General features: G+C 43.4%; 1 protein-coding gene across 4 annotated transcripts in view; it reads right to left on the bottom strand.

Moving 5' to 3' along the window:
- TRDMT1 (tRNA aspartic acid methyltransferase 1) overlaps positions 1-3,038 on the bottom strand; it is a 31,498-nt gene extending 28,460 nt beyond the window's left edge. For 3 of the 4 annotated variants that reach the window (XR_011337640.1, XM_069859555.1, XM_069859556.1), the window contains exon 1: positions 2,902-3,032. Coding sequence is in view for 2 of the 4 variants with exons in the window: in XM_069859555.1 (XP_069715656.1) it covers positions 2,902-2,965 (64 nt within the window). In the remaining 2 variants the exon portion in view is untranslated. Of the gene's footprint in view, positions 1-2,901 lie in introns of all 4 variants that reach the window. The other variant, XM_069859557.1, reaches the window with a different exon arrangement.
- Positions 3,039-12,579: the final 9,541 nt, after the last annotated feature.

Below are 12,579 nucleotides of genomic sequence, written 5' to 3'. Positions count from 1 at the left end.
ACCAAGTTGGAGAAGACCCACCAGATCATCGAGTCCAACCATACCTATCAATCACTAAACCATGCCCCTCAGCACCTCATCCACCCGTGCCTTAAACACCTCCAGGGAAGGTGACTCAACCACCTCCATGGGCAGCCTGTTCCAGTACCAAATGACCCTTTCTGTGAAGAATTTTTTTCCTAATGTTCAGCCTGAACCTCCCTGGTGGAGTTTGAGGCCATTCCCTCTTGTCCTGTCCCCTGTCACTTGGGAGAAGAGGCCAGCACCCTCCTCTCTACAACTTCCTTTCAGGTAGTTATAGAGAGCAATGAGGTCTCCCCTCAGCCTCCTCTTCTCCAGGCTAAACAACCCCAGCTCTCTCAGCCATTACTCATAAGGCCTGTTCTCCAGCCCCTTCACCAGCTTCCTTGCTCTTCTCTGGACTCACTCCAGAGCCTCAACATCCTTCTTGTGGTGGGGGGCCCAGAACTGAACACAGGATTCAAGGAGCGGTCTCACCAGTGCCAAGTACAGAGAGAGAATAACCTCCCTGGACCTGCTGGTCACGCTGTTTCTGATGCAAGCCAAGATGCCATTGGCTTTCTTGGCCACCTGGGCACACTGCTGGCTCATGTTCAGTCGGCTGTCAACCAACACCCCCAGGTCCTTCTCCTCCAGGCAGCTTTCTAGACAGACATCTCCTAGTCTGTAGCACTGCATAGGGTTGTTGTGCCCCAAGTGGAGGACCCGGCATTTGGCCTTGTTAAACCTCATGCCATTGCTCTCAGACCAGCAGTCCAGCCTGTTCAGATCCCTTTGCAGAGCCTCCTTACCCTCCGTCAGATCCATACTTCCACCCATTTTGGTTAATTTCCTCATCCTCCAAAGTACACAAGATGATATATGAGCTCAAGCCTTCACATGCACAATATTTATCCACTGGGGCATCACTCAAATAGTGTATCTTCTGACAATCTTCCAAGGCTGCATTCTCAATATTACCATCCTGTTAAGTATTTGTTGTTTTGCAAATGATGCTTTCGTAGGTGGCCATCCACAGGATGTGCAGCACACTACTGAACACTCACAAGACACCTATTATTATGTTAATAACAGATAACATACAGTAAAGATTTGTTACATACATACGTGCACCAACACAGTGCAAACAGCTGAGGAAGGACCATGGTGTAGGTTAAGTTTCAAGAAACAGTCCATTTCCTAAAGAAATATGGTGATTGTCTATAGCATGAAGAAGGCTCCCCATCACTTCAGAAACAAGACTACTACAAAAGCAAAGTTTTACTATACAGCTATATATACTATATACAATGTATAACACTCTCTGGTCATTCCAGGAAAAAACCCTCAAAAATCTGCAGTTCCATGCAAAGATATAATTTGCTCTTCCAAGAATGTATCTGGAAATAAGGAAAATGCATCCTTACGACATGTGGTTCAGATTATTTACAAGAATAATGTAGGTACCTGTTTTGTATGTTGTGTAATTTTATATATTATAAATATATAAAATATATATACACATTCAAGAAAAAAAGTATCAGAAAAATTGCCACACTGCCAACTCTGAGTATGTTTTAAGCAAATAAATGATGCTAAACTGATTCTGCTCTGAAGCATAGTCCTTTAATATTGCATAGCTCTCTGGAAAAAAAAAAACACAAAACAAGATAAGCCAGGTTTTCAGCTGATGTTTTTAAGACAATACTCTCTATTGCAGAGTATAACAGAAGGGCTGCTAATGCCAATGAAATCTTAAGTAGTTGAAGGATTTTAGTTACAATTTAAATTATTCTGGTGAGTCTCATAAATTATACAAATACGCGTTGAAATCTGGACTTCAAAGTAACAAGGCACAGGGTACTTTACAAAGGAAATCAATAGCCCTGGCTCCATTTTTTATTTGGAGGAGCCAAGTCCCAGACAGTCTACAGGACTTGCTGAAGGTCACAGAGCACGCTTTAACAATTCAGTAAAGCAAGTTCAAGTTTTTCTTGTACCAGATCAAAAATTCACCTTGGCACCTAGACTCTTTGTCCCTGTTTAGATCCCAGTTTTGATCCCAGTTTTTATATTTATACAATGTTATACCAACATCATATGGTCAGGCGCACATTGGATCACCTATCAGCTATTCACCCAACTATGCACCATGAAAACCAAGTCTATGCACGTGCCAATGGGACACTCTGGCTAACGCTTCACTCTGTGTGTCTCCACGATCCTGATCTCATTTGCAGCAAGGGTGCATCGGTAGCTGACAGAACATGTATTAACAAACACAAATTCACAGCTTTCCTCAGAGCTGCCTGGGCTGAAGAAGGCACACGGAGCCTCAATTTCCACCCCAACGTGATCCTGGTGCCGCCCTGCAGGCCACAGACCCCGAATGAAACATGTCATCAAGCAAGACGAAGTTACAAATCCCCCTTATAAGTCACCCCCATGCAGCCCCTGACGGCCTGTGAGGCAGCACCCAACCCAGGGCCGTGGCCTGCCCTGCAAGACGGCGAGGGGTGGGGGGGCGGGAGTGGTGTACAGAGGGGGTGCATTGTGGGGGGTTGCCCTGGGGGGCTTCACTGAGGGGGGATTGCACTGGGGGGAAGTTCAGAAGGAGGGGGAGAGGTTGCCTTGGGAGGTGTGTATTAAGGGGGTTGCACTGGGAGAACGTATTGGGGGAGTTGCACGGTGGGTGGGCTGGGGGGTGCACTTGGGGGGTGCATTACGGGGTAGAACTGGTGGGTTGCACTAGGGGGTTGTACTGGAGGCCTGCACTGGGGGGTTGCACGGGGGGAGGGTGTCACTGCGGGGGCTGCACTCGGGGGCTTGCGCTGGGGGAGGGGTGTTCTGGGGGGCTGCACTAGGGGGCTGCACCGGGGTCGGGCTAGGGCCCGCCGGTACCTCTGAGGGCCTGGTGCATCCCGCCGATGCCGCTGTAGAGCTCCAGCACCCGCAACCGCGCCATCGCCGGCCCGCCCGGCAGCCTGAGCGCCGCCCGCACGTTCCGCCGCTCGTTCGTTCCGCCCGCCCCGCGGTAGCGTCTTCGTGTGGCATCGCGGGGTCCTTACACGCTGAGGCGACCTTAGGCCCGGAGGATCCTTGAATCAGAGTCTCTAGGTTGGAAAAGACCTTTGAGATCATCAAGCCCAGCCGTACCTGTGCACTACTAAATAGTGTCCCCAAGCACCTCATCCCTCCGTCTTTTAAACATCTCCAGGCGTGAGGACTCGGACACCCCCCGGAGCAGCCTCTGCCAGTGCCCTTTCAGGGAAGAAGCTTTTCCTGATGTCCAACCTGAACCTCCCCTGGTGCTGCTTAAGGCCATTCCCTCTCATCATATCACCTGTTGCTTGGGAGAAGAGACCAACACCCACCTCGCTGTAACCTTTCACGCAGTTGTAGGCAGTGATATCTCCCATCAGACTCCTTTTCTCTAGGCTGACCAACCCCAGCTCCATCTGCTGCTCCTTGTAAGACTTATTCTCTGGCCCCTTCACCTCCTTCACCTTTTGTCCTTCTCTGAATATGCTCCAGGACCTCAATGTCTTTCTTGTAGCGAGGGGCCCAGAACTGAACACAGGATTCAAGGAGCGGTCTTACCAGTGCCGAGTACAGGGGCACAATCACCTCCCTGGACCTGCTGGCCACCACACAGTTTCTGATACAAGCCAAGATGCCACTGGCTTTCTTGGCCACCTGGGCACACTGCTGGCTCATGTTCAGTCAGTCGTCAACCAATACCCCCAGGTCCTTCTCTGCCAGGCAGCTTTCCAGCCACTCTTCCCCAAGCCTGTAGCACTGCATAGGGTTTTTGTGTCCCAAGTGCAGTACTCTGCACTTGACCTTGTTGAACCTCAGCCCATTGGCCTCAGCCCATTGATCCAGCCCATTCAGATCCCTTTGCAGAGCCTCCCTACCCTGGATGAAGCCAGCCCCTGGCTTAGCTGGCTCTGCCACCCCCTGAGATGGCCATGGGGCTGATGGTGGCCGGCAGCAGTGCCATCTGCACCCTCCTGAGAGTGAGGGATCAGGAGAAGTGCCTGCTCCCACCATGAATCCCTTTGGGGTTAATGTCCCTTCCCAGCTGAGAACACCTTGTAGGGGCAGCAATGAAATCCCCAGCCTCACTGCCCATCCTCAGGCCCTATATCAGCTGATACAAGAAGCAGTTACTGTTACAAAAAGTGGAATATTTTTTATTTAAGCTAAAGTAGAGTTAAGTTTCTTCCAAGTAATTGTATTTTTGAAAGCTGGTCAGGATGTCTCCCAATCGCCTGTTTTTCTTTCAGTGTGTTTCAAGACACTGTTCACTCTTTAGAGATGATAACGTCTTGTGTGAGGTATGATCTGTGCTGAACAGATGTGTCTTCTTCTGTAATCACCTCTGTTTGCAGTCTTTCCCTGTCTTGGATGCAAGGTCAGGCAAAGCTGGCTCCAGAGCTCCAAATTAACAAGATATTTGACTGTTGTAAAGTTCATAATAACATTAAAAGTAGTCCTTGAAAATTAATAGAACATGCATAAGATTTCTGGGAAAAATTATACATATGCATATAAGTGGGAAATATATTCTGTAACCAGGTTTTGTCTTGTTGCACATGATTGATGAAGATCACTCGCTCGTGTTGCCCAGGCCTGATAAAGGATGCTTGCTTTCTAAAACTCTAAAATGCACCTTAGACAATTTATTTGCCAGCATTTTTGGTATCACAGGGAGCCCAAGCTTGCTGTGGAGGTGGAAGCCAAGCCTGGATGTTGGCCAGAGAGCAGCAGGGGAGGGCAGATTGGAAGCCAAAATTAATCCGGGTGTCCTGTACCCAGCCAGGGACCGGGGAGAGAAGGGGGACGAGGGGCAGCAAAAAGGGCTTATCCCCTGGGCTGTGCATGCTGGTCTGCTGCCTGGCCAGGGAGCTGGTAGGAATGGTGCTCAGCAGTTTGATGGGCCCAAATGTTTTGTGATTGCAGCATGCAGTGATGTTTTCGAGAAGTGATTTCAAAGCCTGCACCACTGGTGGAACAGGAAGGAAGGAAATAACTGATGAAACTGCTCTAATTTGCCCTAACACTATGAAATTACTTTTGATAAATTGGAAAGGAAAAGATGACTCAAAGACATTGTTACCCGTGAAAAGAGGTTTGGTTTTAAAACAATGCCAGATGTGCATTTAAATATATATATATATATCAGCAAGAGTAAATATACTGCATACTATTGTGTGGATGATTCCCAATGCACAAACAGTGCTCACTTATGCCTCAGTTTACAGATTTAGATTCTAAAGTGAAGATGGAACCTTAAAAAAAGAAAAAAAAAACAAAAAAACCTGCATGTTTCTCTAATAATTTCTTGAGTTAATCATTTTTTTTGTGGAGCCTCCTAGAACCCTGTCAAAAATAAGGTGGATTTGAAGACTGTTTATTTTTCCTTCGAAGCTGCCTCATACAGCCTGCCATAGTAACTCCTACCTCTTGCCTTTTGGTAGAGGAAGAATTTTTAGCTGAAAGTGGAGGGCAAAAATGTGCCTTTCAACCCAACATTCTGATGGGACGCATCAGCTGCAGCAAACGGTAGAATTAGAAACAGAAATGAGAAAAAAGAATATTGGTCTTGGCCAGCTTTTTCAAAACAACTCTGGCATTCACCTGTGGATCTTCATCATCAGAGTCTGGGGCTGCTGCTTTGTTTGTCAGCCATGGAAGTAAGCAAGTGACTAAAACAAGAAGTTAAAGTCTACTTCTAGAATTTCTGAAAGGAAGTGCAGCAGCTGAGGTACCAGAGGAAGTGCATTGCAACCAGCAGTATGGCAAGTTGCCTGCACGGGTGGCTGATGGAGAGCTCGGAAAGGTGGGTGAACCACATGGCATAACAATACCAGGAATGTGTCAGCTGGAGAAAAGAGTCATGGGACAAAGACAGCAAGGGCACTGAAGAAGAGGGTCCAAGATGATGAAGCTGACTACAAAGGGTGAGGTTATTATTAGCTAAGAATCATAGAATCACTGGGTTGGAAAAGACCCACCGGATCATCGAGTCCAACCATTCCTATCAATCACTAAACCACGCCCCTCAGCATCTCATCCACCCATCCTTTAAATACTTCCAGGGAAGGTGACTCAACCACCTCTCTGGGCAGCCTATTCCAGTGCCCAATGACACTTTCCATGAAAAATTCTTTCCTAATGTCCAGTCTGAACCTCCCCTTGTGAAGCCTGAGGCCATTAAAGAGGATAGACTTCAGCCGGACCCCTTCAAAATACAGGTGCAAGGTGAAGGTAAAGAAAAGGCAGGTTTTACTCTACTGAAATTAGTGAAGCTGATGAATGAGTTTGAGCTCCTTGTATTACTACTTTGGCGACCCATACATCACAGCACTGTGTACAGTGTGATGAGTGGGAGCTATAGGCAGCTGGGAGCAGTTAATTCATTTGGAGCTGCCCAGTACCTGGAGCAATCAAAGCTATAGAGGAGCAATATTTCCTTATATCAGACAGGGAGACATGGCTGAACCCTGTTTTTCCCTCTCCTTTCCCTCACTCCAAGGTATTCATGCTGTTAACTTGTGGGAAAGGAAGAGTCATGGAGAAAGAAGCAGAGATGTCTTTGCTATCCTGGTAGCAGTAGAAAATTCCCTGCTTAGGGTAAGTTCTCCACCTACCTTCTCCACCAGGCATCCTCTGCGTAGTAAACCAAAGAATCTGATCAACACACCTCCGCTCCAGCAACAAAGAAATTCACAGACTACGTTGTGATTTTATTGGCTTTTTCTTGCAAAAATAGGAAACACCAAAATTTCCCTAGTGCTCATAGTAGTAGTAATTTTCATAATTCTATTCCAGTAGTCATTTTCATAATTCTGTATAACTCCATTTGTCTTAGCCTGGTTCTCATTATTAATTGAAAGCTGCAAAAAGGGCAAAGATGAAAACAAGGAATCTGGAAACTGCTTTTTTAGCACTTTCCCCTTTATAAATGTAATAATAATAATGTAATAATAATAATAACCATAGGTTTTGGATCAGATCTTACACGATATTATTTAAGGCATGCTGCTTATTTCAGAGACTGGGGCAATGGTCAAGAAGTGCTGAGATCTGTGGCCACTCATATCTTTTTTTTCTTATATAAAAGCTGGATGACTGCAGAGAGATGATGAACCCTGTGAAGGCAATTCATTCAGAAAATCTTGCTAACAAATGCTGCTGCTGCTACCATGGAGCAGGCTAAACAGTTGCTCACTCTTTGTCTTGTGACCCCAAAGCAGCCACATGTCTGCAAAGTTTCCCAACTGAGTCTCTCTGAGTTACTGAAATTTGGGTATTGTGACAGCTCCTTCTTTCTCTGCTCCGTGCATGTAGGATGTATAGGATTCCTGTAAATCTCAATGAACATTTCGTTTGACTAACAAAGGAGAATAACAGAGTTAAAGTCCAATGTTCTCAAACTTTTTTAGGACATAGATATGGGCTGTTTCCCATATCAGTTATGGCTCAACAATATACCTGGCTTTAAATAACAATTGATCAGCTTTTCTAAAAAGATATTTGTTTTTTCTAAATGAGCACATCTATAGAACTATGATAATGCATTGATGAAGCAGCTCTTTTCTCGACTCTAATATATTTATAGCAAAATATATTTTAAGCAAACTAATCGTTTAATGACTTTTTTTAAACTGTTGAAATAAGCATGTGATATCAGCATTGTCATTGAGACAGCATTTGAAAGCTCCTGTGTCCTAGCAACTAGCAGCATTTCCGCAATATAGAAGTTTCCAAAGCTTGCCCACATCTCTGATGAGTGGGTATGATACAGGTAATCATGACAGATCTGAAACTGTTGCCTTGGTAACTGATAAACACATCCAGTGAAACAGCTACGTGTGGTAAGAGGAACACGCAAATGAAACCCCTGCAATATTTTCTCTTCTTAAAATGCTTTAGATTTGTTATAAAGTTACAATTATCAATGTTGCCAAACAACATCACAGAAACATGCAAAAACCCACTGCCTTAAGATTCTGCTTTGTACTTGGCAACTGAAAGATACAACTACTAACTGTAACTGGACCAAGCACTCTTGTCCTGAAAGTGAGAAGAAAAGATTTTCACTGTTGTGTTTCAACAATTCATACCAGCAACAATTGCACACAACAAACGTGCACAAAACATCTTACAAGCATCTCAAGCCTTCTCCCTGCCCTTCCATCTGCAGCAGAGCAGAGACTAACATGCCAGGAAGGCCTCTGCCTGCACCTGGCTGTGAGCAAAAGGCTTCCAGTCTGCAGTACATGTCACAGTGTTTTATCAATGTCACAATACTACAGCGTTATATTTGGTTGATGTTTCCTTTGAGTGTAGCCCCTCAATGTAAGGCTAGGTAATGGAAACTGGTAGACCTGCAGCTGTTTGTAAGCATTTCCTCCATATTCAAAAAACAAAGAGAGAGCAAGAAAAATCTCTTTCTGTTGATACACCAAATGTTTAATAGTGCATTCCCAGTGACCGGCCAAGACTTCAGTACAAGCAAATAGTAATGTTGACAGCTGAGTAACAGACTATGCTTCTTGTGTCTGAATGTCCAATATAATCCACTAAATACCTAAGTGAGGATCAGGAAGAACATACCAGGAAGAACATACAGATGTCTCAGCTGTCTAGAAGGGAAAGAAGCTTATGTTCTGGGTCAGAAATCACTATGGCTAGGAAAGAATGTGAGGCATTTCATACCCTTGCAATGCAATCACTGAATTGAAAAAAATCACTGAGACTGTCTAGCATAAATCGTTGCTTCCATAACCATTGGCCCACTCAGTTACTAATAAAACTGAAAACCTTTTGCTGTTTATCAAAATCGATCTGTACTGGATGTAATGTTTTAGGAGGGAATTCATCATACTCGGTTTCTGCTGAAGTGATGATCAGTAAAGGTAACTCTCAATCAGAGAGATGGCATATCTGGGAAGCCTGCTGGGCTGTGCCAGTATGGTTAACAAAGATTTTCATGTATAATGCCATGCATCTGCAAGACTAGAAATGAAACCCACATCAAACCAGATTAGTTAGCCTCTCCTGACACATTTCTAAGAACTCCCTACAGGGAAAATGTATGTAGCTTATTATTTGGAAGAGTCATCAGACACAAACATTTTTAACCCTTCTCTTTTCAAATGTATTAATCTCTCCATTTCAGGATTTTATTTTCAGATCCTGAAGCTATGCATACTTTCTGTAGGGAATAAGGAATAAGAAGACATTGCTTCTCTAATTAAATTTTTACTTTTCTGGTTTAAATAAATTTAAATCTAAATAAATCCAGTCTGTTTGTTATGTTTGGCCTGCTGTAGTCATCCTGACTGCATGAGAGGTGTATGTTTACATAATGTTGTTGACATTCTTGTTCTTACACTTTCCAGTGCTTGAATGAAAACATAAAGTATAAAAACCAGCTAGTAACAAAAAACCTTCCCCCACCCCAAGAAAAAACATAAAAAACTTTCTCTGGACTGAACAAAACAGACTCTCAGCTCTATAAGGCCCACTGCAGTCAGCCAAAAGATTGCTGCTGCAGTGAATGCATTTTGAAGGAAGGTTACAGGAAATGGGTGACAGCAGACACAGAGCCAGGGGCTGTAAAAGGGGGGATGAGTTCAAGCTGCTCGGCAGGATGAGGTAATGGTGTGGGGGATCTCAGCTTGCTTGCAGGGGCAGGAGGAAATGACATGGTGCCTGCTGCTTTCTCAGGAGGAGGGGCGGATGAGGGAAAAGAAAGAAAGATGAGTCTGGCTGTTCCTTTTACCTTTTTGCTTAAGGCCAGAACTTTCATCTCCAGCATTCCCATATGATTTGCACAGTCTATAGTGTGCAAACTGAGAAAGATGTTCAGTGGTGTGTTGACATTGGTCACATCTTTTGGTCACAAAGCAATCTAGTATCACCTAAAGCTTTTGTATAGCACAGACTCGTTTTTTAAGGAGTTCAGCCCCAGCCCAAACTTCGCTTTATTTCATTCAGTCCCATGTGATGAGTTTAATCTTTGACTAAGACTGCAGTTAGGACAGGAAGTAAGATCTTGTGCTGGTCACCATGGTGGCAGGATTTCAGTAGTGGAGTGTTTCCTCCAGACAGAAAGAAAATCTTTAATGCAGCCACAGCAGAGCTGTAACTGTAGAATTGCTGAGCTATCTTGAAATCAGATAAACCACAACTGCACAACAGAGGTGTCTTCAACCCTGGCTATATTTCTTGCACATTGCAAATGAGTTATTTTAAAGCTAATTTAAAGCTATTTGATCTCATCTATGAACTACAAGTACAGAAATGATTGCACTGTAAATATTCTCTTTCTCAATTTGGATGTATCTACAAATGTCTGTCAAGCATATCAATGTAGTAAAGCTCAGCAGCTGGAACATAGCTCTTTTCTACCAGAAAATCTCTTAGAAAGTAGTCTACGGAAAAGCATAGGTTTGAAGAAGTCATGAGATTTTATAAGAATAAACCAAAGTGAAGGTTAAACTGAAAAGTTGTACTGCAAAACATCCCAGCTATAATACAAAAGTGTCATTTTCACTGCTAAGTGTTTTGGGGTTCCTGCCTTATTGAGGCAATAATTTTGCCTCACCTAAGAACAAAAAATTTTGGGTCATTCCTAAAGTTGAAACAAACATTTTAGAGAAAAAAGGGCTATGAATTTTAAATGTTATTTTTGCTGAGACAGTCTGGAGAGAGAAGCCCCAAATGCCTAACCTAAATGGGTTGAGTAAGTCTAAAATAGTTGTTTCTGAAGAAGAGAAAGCTTCTTGCACAAGACATATGCCAGTATGGACTGGCAGTATTGATATTAAGCTGTAGGGGGTTGGACTGATTTAAGACTCCAGCAAACATGTTTCACATAATTCATAAGAGAAATACAATGGAAAACTGTTGGACTTGTCTATTGGGAACCCTGTATGTAAGATGAAGTCCCTGAGGATGACTTCATTGCAGTAACAGTGCCAAGTCAGATGTAACACTCATCTCCTACTGCATAGGACATAGTTGTTCAAAAAATAACAGAATTAAACGCAAGTAATTAATTAACCTACAATGGGCATCATTCACACTGTCATTAACGATTCAGGGTATCTTGTAGTACAATAGTATTATGTACTTCATCTGCAGGGTGTATCTCTAGATTCTTCTTGATACCACAGAAGTTGCTCTATTTTGGAATAGCATTGCAGGGCATTGGCATTATTACCATATTGAGGATAAAACATTCCTCTCTCTTTTGAAAGATCCTGACATCTGTTGTGCATGTTTTTTCATCCTGTTGTACTTCCAACGTACATGGTAGGCTTGGTAACTTCCATGTCATGGAGTTTATGAGAAGTGCCCAATTCATGTCAAATAATCAGCCACAAACACTGGCAAAGGTCTAAGAGTTAACAAAACTAAACCATCTGCAAAGCTCCTAAATAGTTGCTAGGTCCTTCCTGCTGACATCCTACAGAAGCTCCCTTCCACCCAAGAACAAATCCTCAAGGAAAATTTTGGGTACATAGTGAATTTGTCTCTGTATTGGGAAGCAGGACACCTTTCAAACTGAAAAAATTTGAACCTCTCCACTCTTCCAGATATTTGCTCTCTTCCTCTCCATCTATATGCACCATCTGCTTTACACATATTTAATAATTTTTGCACTCAAATTCCCTGTAGCCCACAATATTATATGCATCTATCAGTTTAAATCTGGATCATCTTCCCTCTTCAATCCCAGATGAACAGAGCATATATATGCTTGAAAATTAGACATAAACCTGGCATGTAAAAACAGCTCATCTTTTTAGAAACTCTGTCTTCTCCACTTTGGGGTGTGTGCACTACCGCCTCTTCCCTTCATAAGGAGACAACTAATCCCAGAATGGCTAACACAATGTACGCTCAGTTTATGACTTTCATTGGAATCAAGTATTTGGCACAAGAACTTGGACTGAGGAATCCACTAAAACTTTGGCTCTCGAGGAGCTAGTGCTGTTCTGCTTGTCCTGGGCATCTCAAAGGAAGAGTGGAACAATTAGTGCACACCATTAGAATTCCATTGCTGTGTCCTGCCTCTTCCTCAGAAAGAACATCATCATTTCCTGGTATATCATGGCAAGAAAACATTGTGCTATTTATGCTTTGTGTAAGTGATGGAACTAGGGGAGAGAAAAGAATGAAATACCTCCTCAGATTTAATTGTTTTTTGGCTAGTGGAGCTCTTTAAGCAGTTTGCTTTAAAAAGCTTGGCTAAAGAGAAGTAGTAAATGTCTACAACTGACAGGGTTCGTTAACAGCATACTAGAATGACTTCACTTAGCATTTTCCAAATGAGAGAAAGGATGGATGGATGACTCATCTTTGAAAAGGTTTGAAATCTCAACATTTGAAAGAGCGATCCCAGACACATAAATATTTATGATTTCCCGGTGTAATGTTCAGCCATGCTGTTGATTTCTACCTGTGCCAACAGCTTACAGCAGGGATAGCAACTGAGCATTGTTCTTGATAGCAAGATTGAGATGGCAAAGTTAGCAATGTGGCAAAGGAGAGAAAGAA

The sequence above is a fragment of the Phaenicophaeus curvirostris genome, chromosome 6 (genome assembly GCF_032191515.1).
Source record: "Phaenicophaeus curvirostris isolate KB17595 chromosome 6, BPBGC_Pcur_1.0, whole genome shotgun sequence".
NCBI lineage: Eukaryota > Metazoa > Chordata > Aves > Cuculiformes > Cuculidae > Phaenicophaeus > Phaenicophaeus curvirostris.
This window is presented reverse-complemented; position numbering and strand designations above follow the sequence as displayed.